Genomic DNA, 20,619 nt, shown 5'->3' with positions numbered 1-20,619 from the left:
ATAGCAGAAATAGAAATGGTGACCTGCTAGGATCTAGCAGAAGTTCATGAGTTTAATGGGATTTGGCGTACTGTCTGATAGTTGTATGGGGAGATTTTTTTCCTTTATTTTGTACTCCTTGAAGGAACATTTGAACATTGCTGGAGTCTGGTGGGTGAACTATGCTCTATGAGAGAACTCATAAGAAAAATCAGGTTATACCATAACCTTAAAAAGATCACTTTAGACATGTTATTTCTCCCCCCGACCCCATACCAGGCTGTTATACTGGCCAAAAGACAATGTTTTCCACCTGGGACTCAAACCTATCCTGTAAGAAATGAAGACCAGCAAATTGTTAGTTGTATAGAAATGGCATTGCATTATGTCATTACAAAGCCTCTCATACACAGCTGCTTGATACATTTTAAGACTTCAACAACTTGTTCCAGCATTCTGTTCTCATTTGAAAAACATTAGACTAGAATGCCAGCCTGAACAGCAAGTAACCCAATCCAGCCAAGGGATGTTCTCCAGCCTTACCCAGGGCTTCCCCCAAGGTTTGAGGAAAGAGGTATTAAATGGCAACCATGTGCAGGCTGAAAGTGAGCAAAGCTTGGAAAATGAACAGATGCAACTTAAGGATGAAATTCAGCCCTGTGCTGAGAGCTGGCACAAGGACTAGGCACCACCTAAGTCCCACTAAAGCCCTATTTTGAGGGTTTAAATGAAACTTTAATGGGTGCCTGACCCTTATGCATGGAGGTGTGTCTGATCCTTAATGATTTAGAATAAGTGAAGAGTGGGAGGTTATTAGTGGAGTTCCCCAGAGATCAGACTTGGGACCAATCTTATTTAACATTTTTATCACTGATCCTGGCACAAAAAGTGGGAGTGTGCTAATAAAATTTGCAGATGACACAAAGTTGGGAGGTATTGCCAATACAGAAGAAGACCAGAATATCATACAAGAAGATCCGGATGACCTTGTAAACTGGAGTAATACAAATAGGATGAAATTTAATAGTGCAAAGTGCAAGATCATACTATGCACTTAGGGACTAACAACAAGAATTAGGTGTCCCTAACCTCTGTTTGCCAGAAGCTGGGAATGAGCGACAGGGGATGGATCACTTGATGATCACCTGTTCTGTTCATTTCCTCTGGGGCACCTGGCACTGGCCACTGTCGGAAGAGAGGATACTGGGCTAGATGGACCTTTGGTCTGACCCGGTAGGGCCATTCTTATGTTCTTATGTAATTTTTGCTATAAGCTGGGGACTTATCAGTTGAAAGCAACAGAGGAGGAGAAAGACCTGGGTAACTGGTTGAACACCAGATGATTATGAGCCATCAGTTGGATGCAGATATGAAAAAGGCTAATGCAGTCCTAGGATGCATCAGGTGAGATATTTCCAGTAGAGACAGGGAAGTGTTAATACCATTATACAAGGCACTGGTGAGACCTCATCTGGAATACTATGTGCAATGCCGGTCTGCATGATTAAGAAAGATTAATTCAAACTGGAACAAGTGCAGAGAAGGGCTACTAGGATGATCCGAGGAATGGAAAACCTACCTTATGAGAGGAGACTCAAAGAACTTGACTTGTTTAGCCTAACCAAAAGAAGGCTGAGGAGAGATATGATAGCTCTCTATAAATACATCAAACGGATAAATACCAAGGAGGGAGAGGAGCTATTTAAGTTAAGCACCAGTGTAGACACAAGAACATATGGAGATAAACTGGCCATCAACAAGTTTAGGCTTGAAATTAGGTGAAGGTTTCTAACCATCAGAGGTGTGAAGTTCTGGAACAGCCTTCCAAGGAGAGCAGTGGGAACAAAAAAACCTAACTGGCTTCAAGACTAAGCTTGATAAGTATATGGAGGGGATCATAGAATCATAGAAGATTAGGGTTGGAAGGGACCTCAGGAGGTCATCTAGTCCAACCCTCTGCTCAAAGCAGCACCAACTCCAACTAAATCATCCCAGCCAGGGCTTTGTCAAGCTGGGCCTTAAAAACCTCTGAGGATGGAGATTCTACCACCTCCCTAGGTAACCCATTCCAGTGCTTCACCACCCTTCTAGTGAAATATTGTTTCCTAATATCCAATTTAGACCTCCCCCACTGAAACTTGAGACCATTGCTCCCTGTTCTGTTATCTGCCACCACTGAGAACAGCTGAGCTCCATCCTCTTTGGAACCCCCCTTTAGGTAGTTGAAAGCTGCTATCGAATCTCCCCTCACTCTTTTCTTCTGCAGACTAAACAAGCACACTTCCCTCAGCCTCTCCACGTAATTCATGTGCCCCAACCCCCTGATCATTTTCCTTGCCCTCCACTGGACTCTCTCCAATCTGTCCACATCGTTTCTGTAGTGGGGGGCCCAAAACTGGACACAATACTCTAGGTGTGGCCTCACCAGTGCCGAATAGAGGGGAATAATCACTTCCTTTGATCTGTTGGCAATGCTCCTACTAATGCAGCCCAATATGCCATTAGCCTTCTTGGCAACAAGGGCACACTTCTGACTCATATCCAGCTTCTCATCCACTGTGATCCCCAGGTCCTTTTCTGCAGAACTGCTGCTTAGCCCATCGGTCCCCAGCCTGTAGCGGTGCATGGGATTCTTCCATTCTAAGTGCAGGACTCTGCACTTGTCCTTGTTGAACCTCATCAGATTTCTTTTGGCCCAATCCTCCAATTTGTCTAGGTCACTCTGGACCCTATCCCTGCCCTCCAGCACATTTATGTCTCCCCCCAGTTTAGTGTCATTTGCGAACTTGCTGAGGGTGCAAGCCATCCCATCATCCACATCATTAATAAAGATGTTGAACAACACCGGTCCCAGGGCACTCCACTTGGGGCACTCCACTTGGGGACCCCTGGGGCACTCCACTTGATACTAGCTGCCAAATAGACATTGAGCCGTTGATCACTACCCATTGAGCCCAACAATCTAGCCAGCTTTCTATCACCCTTATAGTCCATTAATCCAATCCATACTTTTTTAACTTGCAAGAATACTGTGGGAGACTGTATCTAAAGCTTTGCTAAAGTTAAGATATATCACATCCACTGCTTTCCCCATATCCACAGAACCAGTTATCTCATCATAGAGGGCAATCATGTTGGTCAGGCATGACTTGCCCTTGGTGAATCCATGTTGACTATTCCCGATCACCTTCCTCTCCTCAAAGTGCTTCAAAATGTTTTCCTGGTTTCCAATGGTTTCCAAAATGGTATGATGGGCCTGCCTATGATGGCATGTGGCCTATCTGTGACTGGCAGTGGCAAAAATCCAAAGTGGCTGGTGATGAGACACTGAATTACTACAGAGAATTCTTTCCCAGGTGTCTGGCTGGTGGGTGTCCACATGCTCAGTGTCTAACTGATCGCCATATTTGGGGTCAGGAAGGAATTTTCCCCCAGGTCAGATTGGCTGAGCCCCTGAGGGGTTTTCATCTTCCTCTGGAGCATGGGGCATGGGTCACTTGCAGGTTTAAATTAGTGTAAATGGTGAATTCTCTGTAACCTGAAGTCTTTAAACCATGATTTGAGAACTTCATTACTCAGCCAGAGGTTAGGGGTCTATTACAGGAGTGAGCAATTTCTATTACAAGAAGTCTGAGAATCAATAAGGCTTGCGCCAAGGCAGTGCACTCGCAGTGGTACTGGCAATGCTTGTGCAACATTAGGAACACTTTTGTATGGGGATAACAGGGTTTTACAAGAACCTCCGGTGCCTGGACCACTGATGGCAACAACTTTTCTCTCTAGTATAGACAGTGATTTAGCTTCTAGTTTCCTGATTATTCCTCATACTAGTGTTTAGTTCTAGGTGAGCTTAAAAAATGTGTATGTTTATAAGTGGCGGGGGAAGCTGTTAACTAAAGGACAGCTATTGTTAGTCAAGGCCCAAAGCAAAGCTCACCCGTATTTACATATGTTTCCCCTGATTTTTGTGAACTTGAAGAAGAATGCACACAAACGCCAGTTATGGCCATTTTTAGATCAACATATAGCCAGCACCACCCTGAGATTCATGCTGAGGAATTTAAAGATTTATATGGAGATGTCTGAATTTAATGAATTTAGCCCAGATGTGGATTAAACTCCCAGAGAAGAAAAGAGAAAATTACCTGTTGCTCTTCTGATGGCAGTTCAATAGAATTAGCGACTGCATCTACGTTGTCTTCTGTGTGTGCCTCATTTTCTTCAGTTACTTCAGACTTTTCAGTCTCCTGACAACAAAGGAAAAGCACAGCAGAGAGAACATCAGGCAGTTACAGAGGAGGAAAGAAAGACAATAGATGTACAAAACTAATTGCTTATATGCTCTCTCAGAAACTCACTGTTCAAAGCTACCAAGTAACCACTATACAGTTGCCCTCACTTATTCAGACATTGGGCTATCTGACTTATTTCTTTCCAGGGAAATGAACAAGCAGCTAGTACAGAGTTCTTCATTTTTAGTGCTGATGCAAGTTTATGTCAGTTGTGCAAGATCACACTCATCCATACACAAACCGTGGGTGCATCAGGGTACTCACGCCCTTTAAGACAAAAGGGGTCCCTTTTTTAAGTATGTGAATAGGCCTTAAGGATTTATTTGTCTGTTCCTTTTTTTAAAAAGCCTCATCTCTAGCTCTGCTGTTAGGCGAAAGGACCACAATCCTTGTGAATTCAATAGAACTATTCAAATTCTTAAAGTTAAGCATGTTGCTTAAAGGTTTTGTTGGACTGGGACTCAGGGGGAACAGAACATGCTGGATGATTGGAATGGGTGAAAGTGGACTTCTGAGAGTGAACAAAATACTCAGTTATTACGTCCACAACTTTGTGCTCTTCACCCGAAACGTCACCGTTTGGAAGGTTTGATGTCTCTTCGGCAGTTTTCACCTCCTGAATCAGAGAAAATGAACAATATGTGAGAACCTGAATAAATCTACAGAACAAAGTTGGAGAAAGAGCAAGCAGGTGCTAAGAAAAAAATGTTTAAAGATGTCTACCAGCATGACACATTTTGGCAACTGACTCAGTACCTTTTTATACTGATAGTATTATTATTAAAAGGGCATTCCGAGAGCTATTTGTTGGCTTAATGTGCCCTTTACACTTCTGGCTTTTGGCCATGCAAACTAGCAAAGGAATTCTAGAATGAAAATGGTGCTCTTAACCTTAAAAAAATAATTCTACTATCACGAGAGGTTTTATAAATTTGTTGAAATTCTCTTGCAAAATATTGCATTTATCATTTTGCTTATGTGAATGACAGTTTTTGTTAGAGACACTTTTTTGTAAAATTAAAAGACATTGCTCTTATTGAGCATAGACTTTTTAAAAAAAACTTTATGCCTTTAGATTTCTTATGCCCCTATCCTCACTGGCATTAATGGCTTTTTATAAATATTTAAAACATACACAAGAAATGAGGATAAAATATCCATAAAAATATACCACCATACAAACTATCCCAGGCTAACAGGACACTTACCCAAAATACAAACTTAAAGGAGTGGTTAGGAGAATTAGACTGTTAGTAATATTTTACCACCAGATACATACACACACAGGTCCACTGAGATGTGCACTTCTACTACTAAGGGCAGAATTTAGCTTTGTATGATGTGTGAAAGAAACTGACTCAAAAACACATGAATGATTAATATAGAAAGTCATACTGAAATAACACTATTTGGAACCTAGTCATGAAACTACCACTTAAAAGCACCCCAAATAGTTTTTGTTAATTTAAAATTAAGCAATATCCCTGCAAACTGATGAGTCTTTTTCTTGTCAATAAAACACATCTATCAGTAAATTATATAGCTACCTTAAGAATGCACATTTTCTCTTTTTCAATTTCACATTCAGAGATGCTTTAAAAGGAGAATTCTCCATTTACTAAAGTATATATGGTACTAAACCTCAAAATCAGCACAGCAAAAACAAAAAGGATTTAGAGATGAGTAACACATATACATCCAGATTCTCATCTGTTGTAAATCAGCATCGCTCCATTGAATTCCTAGAACAACTGCAGAAAGGAATAGTCTAGCGGGGCGCTATCTGCTTTCTGGAGTTCTGGGAGATATAAGCTATAATGTATTTTTGCTAAATAATAGTAGACAAAGATAACCCAATACCTCCCCACAACAAATAACCCACTGCCAGCATTCAAACCTGGCTAACTGCTCCGAAGCCATGATGGTACAATACACTGCTTGCTAACTTAATTTAATTTAAGTAGCAGTCTTCTCATTAATAAGATATCTCTCCTGTAACATTTAAGAAAAAGATCAAGGGTTCAGTCACACTATACTTCTGAACACACAGAGCCGTGATTTTAAATTTGTCTCTAAATAAACATCCCCAGAAACAATCTCTTGACTTCTTTGAAAAATGGGTCCCTTTATAAAAACAGTAGCTTGGATATGCAAGAAACAGAAATATTTTCAAAACCAAGAGCATACTGGGGGATAAATCTGTAAAAAGCTGTCAGCTAATCTGTACCCACTACAGATTAATCTACCAATTAGGCATTACATTGTGAATGCTTTTCTGATTGATGGTTCCTTTTTCTTTACTTTATCTCACCTAATTATTTCATAAGAACCCATCTAGGTTTGGGGGACCCGAGGGGAGGTTGGTTGTTTTTAAGCTTGCTCAACACCGCATGATTATAAGAACATAAGAATAAGTGATCTCTCTCCTGCCAGCCATCTCCATCCTCTGACGAACAGAGGCTAGGGACACCATTCTTACCCATCCTGGCTAACAGCCATTTATGGACTTAGCCACCACGAATTTATTCAGTTATCTTTCCATGCACATTATCTTTCCATGCACATTAACAAAGACTGATAAAGAATGTTGAAAACAGAAATGCCACTCCCACCTTCTCCAAATTCAGCCAGACTTCTTACATAGCCAATCAGTCTCACATTCCATACAAGTATGAAAGGGGTAGGGGCATCAGGAAGGTATCTCTCCAGCCTTACCTCACCACTCTAGTGATACCAGAGACCGAGGTATGTGAGCCTAAATCACCAGAGTTACAACCTTTATTGGGCATGGCTCAGATTCATATGCCTAAGCCCCACTATCTACACTGGGAGTCTGATCCAAAGCCCATTGAAGTTAGTGGAAAATCTGCCACTGATGTGTATTGACCTTTGGATCAGGCCCTAAAAGTACAGCCATTCCCTGCATTCAGACCTGAAATGATACACTCTTTTTTGTTTGGAAGTTAGGATTAAAATAGACCAGGTTTAAGATCAAGTCCTCCTTCAGCGCACATAAATAGATTAAAGAGCTTATAAACACACAAACTCCTTCTCTCCAGAGGGGTATAAAATTATATTACTCATCCATGTTAAATGATACCGTAGGAGATGTAATAACGGTTTTGGAAGACTAGAGATGTAATGGCAGATTGAATTATTCCTGGTATAAATCAATAAGTAATTTGTCTCTTTGCAATGTCATGTAAGTTTAGGGCAACAAACCCATTTGAAATGATAATATGCTCAGCACTTATTAAAAAACATCAAGTGCTTTGCCCTGTCCTGCAAAGACTTATGCAAATACTTAATGGTAAGTGTGATCTTGTTGAGTTCAGCAGAACTCTCGTGTACTTAAAGGTAAGCACACATTTAAGTGCTTTGCTGGATAAGAGCCTACAAGTGCTGTAAAAACACGTATCAATATTATTATTAATTCTTTGTATTGTAATATCACCTGGGGACCCCAGTCATGGAGCAGAGCCCCATGGTGCTAGGCGCTGTACAAACACAGAACAAAAAGACTGTCCCTGCCCCAAGAAGCTTACAATCTACATGTAAAATGAGAGACAACTGGTGGATACCACAGACAGGCAAGGCTCGTCAGACAATACTGATCAGCATGAAAAGCAGCATAGCATACCAGCTTCATGCTTATCGTCCTAAAGCCTCAGTGAGGAGTGATACTGTGAGGGAGAAACACACTAACTGACTGGTTGGCTTTATAAATTTTCCATGTTATGATTTTAAAAAATGATCTCTGTGTACTAGTAAGTTCCTGAGACAAGAAGAGATTTACTGGGAAATATTGTTTAAAGAACCGCCATTACCACCACCACCCTTCTAAATTCACCATGCGTCTCCAAATTCATGCCACTGGCCATCAGTTTCACCATACTCCTATTACATTTCACACATGGGTTGAATTGACAGCCAGGTGAAAGACAAGCAGCAGCAGCAGCAGCACAATGAAGTCATTTATGTGACAAGCAATAACCACTCTGGCCTTCAGTGAAGATGCTGAGAAATACACTGCAATAAACGCTAAAAGTAGGTGTTTGTCCTGATCTGTAGATCTCTCTCAAATTCAGATGCAGATTTTAAATGGTGCTAGATATAAAGATAGTTCCATGTTTTCATTTTTTTTAAAAAGTGATGTAAGGCATTCATAGAATAATAGAATATCAGGTTTGAAAGGGACCTCAGGAGGTCATCTAGTCCAACCCCCTGCTCAAAGCAGGACCAATTCCCAACTAAATAATCTCAGCCAGGGTTTTGTCAAGCCTGACCTTAAAAACCTCTAAGGAAGGTCCACCACCTCCCTAGGTAACCCATTCCAGTGCTTCACCACCCTCCTAGTGAAAACGTTTTTTCTAATATCCAACCTAAACCTCCCCCACTGCAACTTGAGACCATTACTCCTTGTTCTGTCAGCAACTCCATCTCCAGATCTGAAAGGCTAGCACCTTGGTACAGCAGTTAAATCAGTAGAAACCATTCTTGCTTGTTACTAATAGCACCAAAAGGTTGTTTTTCTGGCAACACGTCATAAGCATATTGTTTTCAACATTTGTGATGCTGTCACTGATTGGACATTTTAATAGCCTTGGATGTAGGCTAGGAATGGGTGAACTCTTGAAGGGGAAAAATAAAGTACTTTTTTCTACAGAAAAAAGGCAGGGGACTGGACTTGATGACCTTTCAAGGTCCCTTCCAGTTCTATGAGGTAGGTACCTAGCTGAGCAATGCATGAAGGAATGGATGGTGTATGAAGTGAGAAAACAGGAGAAATACAATTTTCTTAATCCTATTGATTCACAACATTTTGATGATGATGATGATGATGCACATGTAGCTTCTTTAATCCCCTAAGTGCCCTATGGAAATTCACTAAATTATTTCTCACAGCACTCCTCAGAGGTAGACAAATAAGTGTTGATATTCCTGGGAGAAAGGTGGGAAACTGAAGCCATTTAAAGGATTGTCCCAAGGTCACCCAGGGAGTCAGCAGCAAAGACAAAATCAATAGTAGTAATGCCTTTGTTTTATGTATGCGACTTACATAACTTTTCATTTGTAGGCTCTCAAAGCTCTTTACAAAGGAGATAAGTATCATCGTCTCCATATTTACAGACACGGAAAGAGGCTCAAAAAGGTGACATGGGTCACCAAGCAGAACAAGCACTAGAATCCAGGTATTTTGACTTCTACTTCAGTGTTTTAGCCACTAGGCCATGTTAGAACAAAGGAGTGTATTGCTACCAATCTTGTGCTCAGACTATGTCTCACCCACTCTCTTGATTCATTATATCCATGTCTGCCATGAGAAAGATGGCAATATTTAGATCTGATCACATTTGAGCATAAGCAAAGATAGAGTTATAAGCCCCGCAGATGAACATGACATGTTAGGAACAAGCAAGCATAGCTTCTGTAAAGGAAAAAAATAGCATGCTTCTCTATTATGCTAGAATATATCAGCATGTCAACAAAATATAGTGAATAGAGGAGAACTGGTAGAGATAGTGTATATGGACTTTCCAAAAGTCTTTGATGAAGTCCCTCACAAGAGGCTATTAACGAACAACAGAATTGTGATGTGAAAGATAAAGCATTGCCATGTTTTAGAAACTGGCTAAGAGAAAGAAAAATAGAAGAGGAATACATGGCTACTTTGCATAACAGAGCAAAGGTTAACAGTGGAGGAGCCTCCGGGACCTGTATTAAGACCAGTGCTCTAAAACCTAGGAAATGGGTGAACAGTGAAGTGGGAAAACTTACAGAGGATACAACATTATGTAAAGTATCAGAGAGGTAGCCGTGTTAGTCTGGATCTGTAAAAGCAGCAAAGAGTCCTGTGGCACCTTATAGACTAAGGCCTGGTCTATACTGGTGGGGGGGGGGTCGAACTAAGGTACGCAACTTCAGCTACGCGAATAGCGTAGCTGAAGTCGAACTACCTTAGTTCGAACTACTTACCTGTCCTCACGGCGCGGGATCAAAGTCCGCTGCTCCCCCGTCGACTCTGCCACCACTGTTTGCGGTGGTGGAGTTCCGGAGTCGACAGGAGCACGTTCGGAGTTCGATATATCGCGTCTAGATGAGACGCGATATATCGAACTCCGAGAAGTCGATTGCTACCCGCTGACCTGGCAGGTAGTATGGACGTACCCTAATAGACGTATTGGAGCATGAGCTTTTGTGGGTGAATACCCACTTGACATGCATCCGACGAAGTGGATATTCACCCACGAAAGCTCATGCTCCAATACGTCTGTTAGTCTATAAGGTGCCACAGGACTCTTTAACTTACATAATGTTAAAGCAGCGGACAAAACTGGAGAAGATTGTGAAGAAATGTACAGGGACCGCACAGGAGAAAAGAAAAAAAAGATTAATAAAAAACAGTGATTTATATGAATACGGGGAACATCCACAATTACATTAGCTAGGATTAAAAAATAGAAAAATATAAACCCTCACGCTTCACGTCAAAAGACGACCACAAACTGATGAGATTAGGAATAAATTTTCCCTGTGTACTAGTTAATTCCACAATTGTCCATTGCAAAGTTTCTTGCAGCTTCCTCTGAAGCATAAGATGTCAGAGATGGGATATTGGACTAGATAACCACTGTTCTGGTCAAATTTGGAAATTCCTTTGTTATCTCTATCCCTACTATAGGTGGAGTCGGCCTATTATAACAAAAGTTAATTATGAATCAGTGTTGTGCACAAATGCCACTTGATCAACAGAATCTGCACATTAGTGAGGGGGGTGGAATGCCCCCTCCAGCACCATGGAACAGCTGCAATTCAACAGACAAGGGGTGATCAGCTATGAAACCATGTGCAGGGGGAATCAGCGTGTCCAGCACAACAGAGCTGGGCTTTGAGCTTTATGTGGGACAGTGCAGAAGGGTGGTTTGTGGCACACCACGGGCCTAGTTAAAGGGCCTATGGTTGTAAGGACCCAATATCTACAACTCCCTCTGTCAGATTAAACAAAGTCACAGTCTCCCATTTCCTGATAGGGGCTATCCACCCAGATAGGGGAATGGATTCTGTACCCTAGCCCTGCATAGTTCTCCCATATAAAGCCTGTTCACTCAGGGCTCTGTGCAATGGGGTTTGTGTGGCTTTTACCCATAATTTAATTAGGGATTGCTGTATTGTTTCAAAGTTGAATATGGCAAAATATAGGTGCTTTTTTTAAAGTCGCAGAAGAGGTTGTAACAAATCCATGGTGAAAGAAAGAGGGCTGGAAGACTTTCTATTGGGAAGCCTGCACCATTTTTGTTTGTTTGTTTGTTTTCTTTAAAAGACTTTGCTGCAGCCCTGTGCCAGCAAACTAACTTCTTATTGCAGCACTTGTCACTGTCCATTATTATACATGCTGAGTCAGGGCCTACCTCCATCTTTTACTAAATTAAAATGAATGGGCCTCAGCAAAGAACAGAAATTCATACCTTTGTACCTGGAGGAGGTGCCAGACCCAGGAATGAATAAATAATGTTTTCTTCCTTGGCAGAGAAGAAGGATTCGAAGTCCTAGAAAAGGAATTAAACAAAGAACAAGGAATTGGTAAGAAGCATATGCAAAAGAGAACAGATCCTACAAATCCTTCCATATATTGCCCCCAAATCACTACTCTCATGACTAAGGATTTGCAGAATCTGAGACATAGAAAGAAGCATATTTAGATCAATGTGTTTAATGCCACTTGGCAAAACGAATACACTTCTGCATCTTCGTAAGGACTAGGCAGAATCTGGCCTTAAATTAGTCACAACATAGCAATGGATGAGAAACAAAGTAAGGGGGAAGGAAGGACAAGGGTTACAACAGTGATGGATCATAAGATGTGCTTGATATTAAATAAACACACACTGTTAGTTCCTCTTTGGATAAAGTTGTTAAACTGTAAGTGTCCCAATAATTTACTTGTACATACATGGTATCTCCAGTGGATAACCAGCCCTAGGATCACACCAAGACCAAACCACCTGAGTCATTTAAAAACAGCACCCAAGACAGATAGTAAGAAACACAGCAATTTCAATGTATTCCTGGTATCTGATAATACTTTGCACATAAGTAACCTTATAAATGCATACTCTACCATACCCATGGTAGAGTTACCATCTACATTTCAGTAAATGAAGGACAACTGTATGAAAAATATAGTCAAAGCTTATTTTTAAACAAACAATACCCCATAAACTCATACATAAACTCATACATTTTTATCACACTATATACAATCCTTTGCATGATTACTGCTGAAATGCAAAACAAAAATGCATCATATATTGAGTATCAGCTATGCCAGCCATTAGGTACAAAAATAAGGGATTTACCTCAAAATATGGGACACTCCTTTAAAATAAGGAGCAAGTGATCAATCTACTCTAGAGATTCAGATCACATAATGAACAGGAAGTTTATTTTCAACTTCTTCCTTAGAAGTTTTCTTTGTCAGGTAAAAGCAAATGCAGGAAAACAACACAAAGTAATCAGTGTATTTAGAAAGTGATGAAGACCTCTGTGTAGACACCAATAGAAGAGGCATCTTAAGTAAGAGATTAAGTAAAGAATATAATTGTCAACATAGATGGTTTATAATGAAAACTAAAAACTAATGCTAGCTCCAGGCATTGAAAATACATTCAGTTATAATGTGTGAGTCTTCCAATGGAGCCTGTCAAAAAACCTCTCCCACTTCTCCCACCTGTATCGTCTGTGTGACAGATTCAGTCACAGAGACCCCCTTGTGACTGTCACCTGATGTGCTGAAATTACCTCTGAGCCCATTTTCCCTGCGAGCTTGGGACTTTCAGAACCCTGTCTTGTTGAGCTAGACACACCAGCCTGCTGCAGACTAAACTGAAAACAGCTCAGCAGGTACCTTACTCCAGCACCCAAACACCCAGCTCCCAATGAGATCCAAACCCCAAATAAATTTGTTTTACTCTGTATAAAGCTTATATAGGGTAAACTCATAAATTGTCTGCTCTCTATAACACTGATAGAGAGATATACACAGCTGTTTGCTCCCCCAGGTATTAATCACTTACTCTAATCACTACTTACACTTATTAATAAACAAAAGTGATTTTATTAAGTATAAAAAGTAGGATTTAAGTGGTTTCATGTAATAACAGACAGAACAAAATAAGTCACCAAGCAAAATAAAGCAAAAACACACAAGTCTACGCCTAATAAATTAAGAAACTGATTACAGGTAATATCTCACACTCAGAGGTGTTCCAATAAGCTTCTTTCACAGACTAGACTCCCTCCTAGTCTGGGCCCAATCCTTTCCCCTGGTACAGTCCTTGTGAGTTCCAGCAGACATCTCAGGTGGTAAGCAGGGGTTTTCTCATGACTGGCCACCCTTTTGTCTTTCTCCACCCCCTTTTATAACTTTGGCACAAGGCGGGAATCTTTTGTCTCTCTGGGTCCCCACCCCTCCTTCTAAATGGAAAAGTACCAGATTTAAGATGGATTTCATTATCAGGTGACATGGTCACATGTCACTGTAAGACCCTAGTCTCCATTCCTCCTGGGCTGGTCCACAGGTACACAGGAAGTCTTTCAAGTAACTAAGGACATTTACAAGTGCATGTGGCACTGGGCCCTGGGCTCATGGGGCAGGGAGGGATAATAGGAAGTAGAGCTCCAGCTCTTTTCTTACCTATCAGCTGCTGCTCTCAGGGCAGCCTTCTTGCTCAGCCTCCCTGGGCAGTCCTGGAGCTGGGAAGCCAAGAACCCAGTTAGTCCCAAGCCACACATCCTCCCCAGGCTGAGGGGAGGTGCCTGCTAGGGAAGTGAGGAACCCCTGGCTGCCAGAGCCGTCTCCCCCTTGACTCCTCCCATGGGACAGAGCTGACTTTCCAAAGAGGATGGATCTAGACTGTTCTCAGTGGTACCAGATGACAGAACAAGGAGTAATCAAGTTGCAGTGGGGGAGGTTTAGGTTGGATAATAGTAAAAACTTTTTCACTAGGAGGGCGGTGAAGCACTGGAATGGGTTACCTAGGGAGGTGCTGGACTCTTCTTACTTAGAGGTTTTTAAGGTCAGGCTTGACAGAGCCCTGACTGGGATGATTTAGTTGGGGATTGGTCCTGCTATGAGCAGGGGCTTGGACTAGATGACCCCCTGAGGTCCCTTCCAACCCTGATATTCTAACTGATTGTTTCTGGAGCACCCTTAATGGTCTCCACTTATTATGTTTACATCAGTGATACAAGTTTATATCATATTCTCCTAACTCCATATATAGAAACAAAACATGCAAACAAATAGGATGAACACACTTAGTAGATTACAAGCTTTCTAATGACACCATACAAGGGGTATTTAGAGTATAGCATATTCCAGTTATGTCATATTCATAAGCATATTTCCATAAAGCGTATGGAGTGCAACATCACACTCTGAATAGTTTATTTTCACCAAAGCAGTTGTAAGGAACATCCACTTTACAGTAACTATAATATGGACGGCACCAATAAAAGGTCAGCCATCAGATTTAAACAGTTTTACAGACCAGCACGAGAGGAAATTAATGGAGCTATAGCTGCACTCCACTGCTCATTGTGTTTAATCGTCACTTCCACTTCAAAAATGGAGACTCCATATCTGCACTTAACATCTCCTGCCCTTTGTGACAGGAAGGAAATCCTTCACCCAGATTCACTCCCTTCAGTCCCGCATCTCCACCCTTCCCAGGTCAAGCCTTTTCTGTGTGTACACGCACTCACAGTCACACACATGAGAGATATAAGGCAACCTGTGGGGAAGGGAAGAGAGGGAAAGAGGCAGCCGAAGTCCCAGGGAGGAGAAATGGATAGGAGTGAAAAATAAGAGACTCCAGTCTAGAGGGAAAAGGATGCTAAGGGAAGGAATAAAGAAAAGAACTGGCAGAAAGGAGATTGATAGAAACAAAATGGCTGAAGACTAAGAGAAGAATCAAGACACACAACCTAAAGGATAAGCAACAAACATTAACAGTCCTGGTGCACAGAGTAATGGGGCTGTGCTTTCAGCCATACGTATGTCCAGTGGAACCCATAATCCGAAGATGAGTGGATAGGACACAACTGATATGTAGCTGCGACTGTGGGGGTATGGCCAGGAATACTGACCACAAGCCACTGTATCCCATATAAGTATTTGTGGGATAGTTCATGAACCACTGTCCATATTTTCAACCTGCCCATAATGTCTCTTCCCACTCCCTTCGTATAAGTACTGCTCCAGGGTCTAATACCTACACATCCAGTGGAAATGTGCTATTCCTGCTACATCCTCAGGGCCAGGAGGAAGGATTTGGCCTATTGCATTTATATGTATTTCCATCCATTATTAATCCAAATAGCATTTCCAGGTGTCCAACCAAATCCTAAAATTAGGTACTGTAACAAGCCTGCTGTACTATGCTCCTTTGGTATGAAACTTGAGTCCTGCTCACATTAGAACTCTTGTAAGGCTAATTTCAATACTAATTTAATTTAGCTTTTAAAAATGGTTATCGTAACTGCCTTTTTTTAAAAAAAAGAACACTGCACAGCACTCTGAGATGCTCCCACAAAGGATGTTGTATAAATATAAATTTGTAGTAACATGCAAATTATTTTTTCCCAATATAGCTTTACACACAGAGTCAAATATTGCACATTTATAATTTACAGGTGCTGTAGCTGGTCTGCCTCGCTTTATAAGGCAGTTGCTCTTTAATGGTATACAGTCATTATGTAACTTCTTTTTATGGAATCTCAAAAATCTTTATCGTGACACTGGTCACCAAGAAGTTGGGGGCAAAGTATATGACGGGATACCTTGCATTCGCCTATGTTAAGATAAACAGGGTCTGTTATCTCCCCCACACACACCCTTAATATTTATATAAGAAAAGTAACCACTTCATGATTTGAACCTTCTGTGCCCTTGGAAAATGGCAATATGGAAATATACGTCCTTCAAGTTGAGGGCGGTATACCAGTCTCCAGGATCCAGAGAGAGGGTAATGGAGGCCAGGGGAGACTATGCGGAATTTCAACTTCTTGAGATAATTGTTGGGACCTTGCAGGTCCAATATGGGGCGCAGACCCACCTTGGCCTTCAGAATGAGAAAATACCGAGTAAAACCTTTCCCTCTTAGGTGTAAGGGGACTTCTTCTATGGCCCCAAATTGCAGGCAAGCTTGCACCTCTTTGGCGAGAAACTGATTGTGAGAAGGGTCCCTGAAGAGGGATGAGGAAGAGGGGTGGGAGGGGTAGAAATAAACTATTGGGTATACCTCACTGCCACAGTGCTGAGGACCTACTGGTCCAATGTTATAGTGGTCCAAGTGGGGAGGAAAGGAAAACAGTGGTTTGAAAACAAGAGGGGTGCAGGATCCTGGCTGCAGACTGGGAGGTTGCCCTTGGGCGCACCCTCAAAATGCCTGCTTGTTACCAGGCGGGTAGCGTGAGGAGCCCGAGTGGGAAGAAGGGGCTGGTTGTTGGCCTTGACAGCACTTATAGCCCTTGCCCTTCCTGTGGTAGGGCTCCAGTCCGGTCTGACTGCTTGGTCTTTGAGGTTGCTGCGGTCTGAACCTCTTTCTAGTGGAGGTCGGTGTATAGAGACCCAGGGAATGTAGAGTAGCCTTAGAGTCCTTAAATCCATGTAATCTTCTGTCTGTTTGTTCTGCAAACAGGGCTATGCCATGGAAGGCGAGGTCCTGGATTGATTGCCGCGTCTCCATCGATAGCCCGGAAGATATCAGCCACAATGCTCGCCTCATTGACACGGCCAGTGCGTTGGACCTGGCAGCTGAGTCTGCCACATCGGAGGCACCTGAAGGGAGTCCCTTGCCATCTTTCTCCCTTCATCTAAAATGGCCAGGAACTCTTGTCTGGAGTCCTCCAGCAGCGAATCCACAAACTTGGCCACAGACTGCCACAACCTGAAATTATACCTCCCGAGTAAGGCCTGATGGTTTGCCACTCATAACTGGAGGCTGGCAGATGAATAAATTTTTCTGCCAAATACATCCAGCCTCTTGCCATCCTTGTTTTTGGGAGTTGAACCGGGTTTCCTCTGCCTGTCCCTCTCGTTGGCTGCAGGGACCACTAAACAGTTCAGGGCCGCGTGGGAATACATATATTCAAATCCTTTCACGGGGACAAAATACTTCCTCTCTACCCACTTGGAAATGGGTGGAAGAGAGGACGGGGTCTGCCATAGGGCTTTTACCAGCTGTACTGCCCGTTTGTGTACCAGGAGCACCATCTGAGATGGAGCTACCACGGCCAGAATGTCAAATAAGGTGTCAGAGGGTTCCACCAGCTCCTCTGCTTCCAATCCCAGGTCTGCTGCCACCCTCTTTAGCAGTTCCTGGTGTGCCTTGGCATCGTCCTGTGACACTGTATGGGACAGTCCCGCCACTGCCTCGTTGGGTGAGGATTACGAGGAGGCGAGGGCGGGGAGAGGGGCTGGCTCAGCATCCCTCACATGGATGGTCTCCACCGAGGCCAGAGGGTGCTCCTGGTCCTCTTGCTCAGACCCCTCTTCTGATTCTAGGGGAGAGCAGAAGACTGTCACCGACCTCTCTCTGATGCCCCTGATACTGAGTGCTGCATCTGAGTCTCCCATGGCTGGAGGAACCCCCATGGGTTCCAAAAGTGCCACTGGACAGGCCATTGGCCCTGGGGCCATGCACCAGCCGGTGGCCCTGGAGGAGCCCCCCCAAATCTAGTTGGGTGTGACTGGCCCAAGAGACACGCTATCTCCTTAGCTTCCAAGCCCGAGGAGGAAAGTTCCTGCCATGGGGACCACTGCAGTGCCAATGCTGCATCCATGATCCCTCCATGCCTGCTATCCTGGCCACTGCAGCTGGGGGACAGGTACCGAGGTTCCGGGTCCTGGTGCCATCTGTCCGAGGACCAGCGGTGGAGCTCGACAGATCGGTGATGGTACACCAGTGATTGACACCTAGAGCTCTGGGACCCCAGAAAGCGGTGCCATGAGTCCAGTGATCTGCATCTCAGCTCTGGGGACCAGTCTCATGGTCCCGGAGATCGGCATTGTGGTTCCGGTGGACTTCATTCCCCCAAGGAGCGATGCCTCCGCTCTGTCAAATGTTGTCATGATTCCAGAGACTGGTGGCGTGCTACGGAGCTGCGCCAACCATAGGGCAAGTGATGCCATGCCTCGGGGCACCAGTGCCAAGAATCTAATGAATAGTGCCCTGAACTCCGGTCAGCGTGGGCAGGTCAGAAGCACGTCCCTGGAGATTGATGCTTCAACATTGACTGCTGTCGTGCCAGGGAGCAATGCCACACAGATGGAGACCATTACACAGACCCCAGTGCTGGCTTCCCTCTAGAGACAACTACGTCTTGACATTGTCTCTAGAGGGCATTGGTGGCACCAGCAAAGACATGATGTCTTTTGCAGCCTGGAAGTGCTCCAGTGTGGGTGGGACCTCCAGGTGTGGGGACCTCTGCCACTACCCAGAGTGGTTGGTGGGTCCCTAGGAGGGCTGGATAGCCTAGCCGGCGATCAGGAGTGCAAGTACAGTGGTACCCCATACCTGCAAGAGATTTCTAGCCGGTAAGGGGTACTGAAAAGACTGGGGGCTGCCAGACGGCCCCCACTCCCCCATGGAGCTGTGTAGCCACGCCGGAGGACATGGCTGGAGGGGTGGGGCTGTGCTCTGTTCCTTTTCCCACTGCTGCAGCAGGGAAAACACAGCTAGGGCATTCATGCTTAACAGCACAATACTTATGCTAACAAACTTAAACAAAGACTTTGTTTAAGTTTGTTGGCATATGTATTGCTGTTTTACATTGGTCAGGACCAAGTCAAAGGCACAGGAATTGGTTGTTAGTGTCCTCCACCCATAACAGAGCATCCCTGTCAGTGTGATTTTACAATGGCAGAAGATACACATCAAACACTGGAGACCAGATTTTCTTTTGGAAATCTGGCCCTTATCTCGGTGCCTACATGGGAGTTGAGCTCTCTTGAAACTCTACCCTGGTGAGTGCCGACCACTTGAAAAATCAGGCTCTGAGCTTTGAAAATATAGCCTTATGTGAGCTGTGCTTTCTATTTAATTAATCTCATTGGGGCTTGAGCGGTAACTGAGAATGGTTCCTAGATCTGGGTTAATATGCAAAAAAAAAGTATTTATGAGCATTTATTTGAATGAAAACCACAGATTCACCTTGATAATGTTCACATCCCTTTTAATTCATGTCTCACGACATTTTTACAAGTAACATCTTAAGCTACAAGAATGTTCCTAGACAGTGAAGTTCTCTTGGATACTTGAGGAAATGCCTTTTTGTGTCGGAACCATCTATCTATCTCAGGTTCTGAACACCTTTTCCTCCTGTTTAAGAATGCTTGTCATCAAGTCAGGGAGTAGACAGGATAACAGCTGGGCCCAGATCTTCAAAGGTATTTAGGCACCCAATGCCCAGGCATTTCAATGGGAATTAGGTGCCTAAATACCCTTGAGGATCTGGGCCCATGTAACTAAGTCACGGGCCCATGTCAGACCAGTCATGACATGAATGAGGAATAGATTTCCTGACTATTTTGTTTAACATTTTTAAATGATGAGCAAGTCTGTAATAAATAAAATCAAAATCTGTTCATGGATAATTCTCAAACAGGGGTCAAAGGGATGATCTATGTGCTGTAAGTAGCTAACCAAGCTCTAATGGTGACTAAATGGTGCTATGAAGAAGCTGACTGAAATCAGTATGGGCACAGAACTAAAGGACCTAAGGGGCCTGGTTGACTGGACAAATTAAAGATTCACTTTTGGGCAGCAGCTCTTGCAGTTTTGCAGGCTGAGCAACCTCTGTCTCTCCATATCTGGCTATGTGCCCTTGGGGTTTATTGTTTTCTATTCCGCATGTGACACCTCTGCTGTTATTGTTTCCAGATGTGACCTTCATGTTCTGGAAAAATGTCTGATGATGAACCTGGCATTACAAGATGAATCTAATACTGAACAATAAAACAGGGAAAAGATGTATGGCTCTGTCTAGAATAATATGTAAGGGAGTTCAATCTAATTATGCAACAAGAAAACTCAGCTCACCGAAAGGATGCAGAGCTGGACACCAGGGCTGAGGAAAGGGACAGTTGCTCTATAGGACCTTGCCTCCTGACTATCCAGTGGAAGTTGCAGTATCACCCATTCAGCATCCTTTAGCCCCCTCAAGATAGGCCAGAAGTAGAGCGTGGGCAGGGAACCAATAGAAGAACAGCTCATGAATAAGCTATGCTATAGCAGGGGCTGTGGTGAAGTGGGAGGGAACACATGATTTCCAGGGAGCTCTGTAA

At 43.2% G+C, this 20,619-nt stretch overlaps 1 protein-coding gene across 1 annotated transcript in view; it reads right to left on the bottom strand.

Annotated features, from left to right (window-relative positions):
* Positions 1-20,619, bottom strand: part of LOC123362152 (SH3 domain-binding glutamic acid-rich protein-like) — a 46,360-nt gene that overhangs the window by 10,235 nt on the left and 15,506 nt on the right. The window contains 3 exon segments of the mRNA XM_045002496.1: positions 4,125-4,226; positions 4,813-4,887; positions 11,738-11,818. Of these exon segments, the coding sequence (XP_044858431.1) occupies positions 4,125-4,226; positions 4,813-4,887; positions 11,738-11,818 (258 nt within the window).

This window comes from Mauremys mutica, chromosome 1 (genome assembly GCF_020497125.1).
Source record: "Mauremys mutica isolate MM-2020 ecotype Southern chromosome 1, ASM2049712v1, whole genome shotgun sequence".
NCBI lineage: Eukaryota > Metazoa > Chordata > Testudines > Geoemydidae > Mauremys > Mauremys mutica.
The sequence above is the reverse complement of the archived record's forward strand: the minus strand, read 5'-3'. Positions and strand labels throughout refer to the sequence as shown.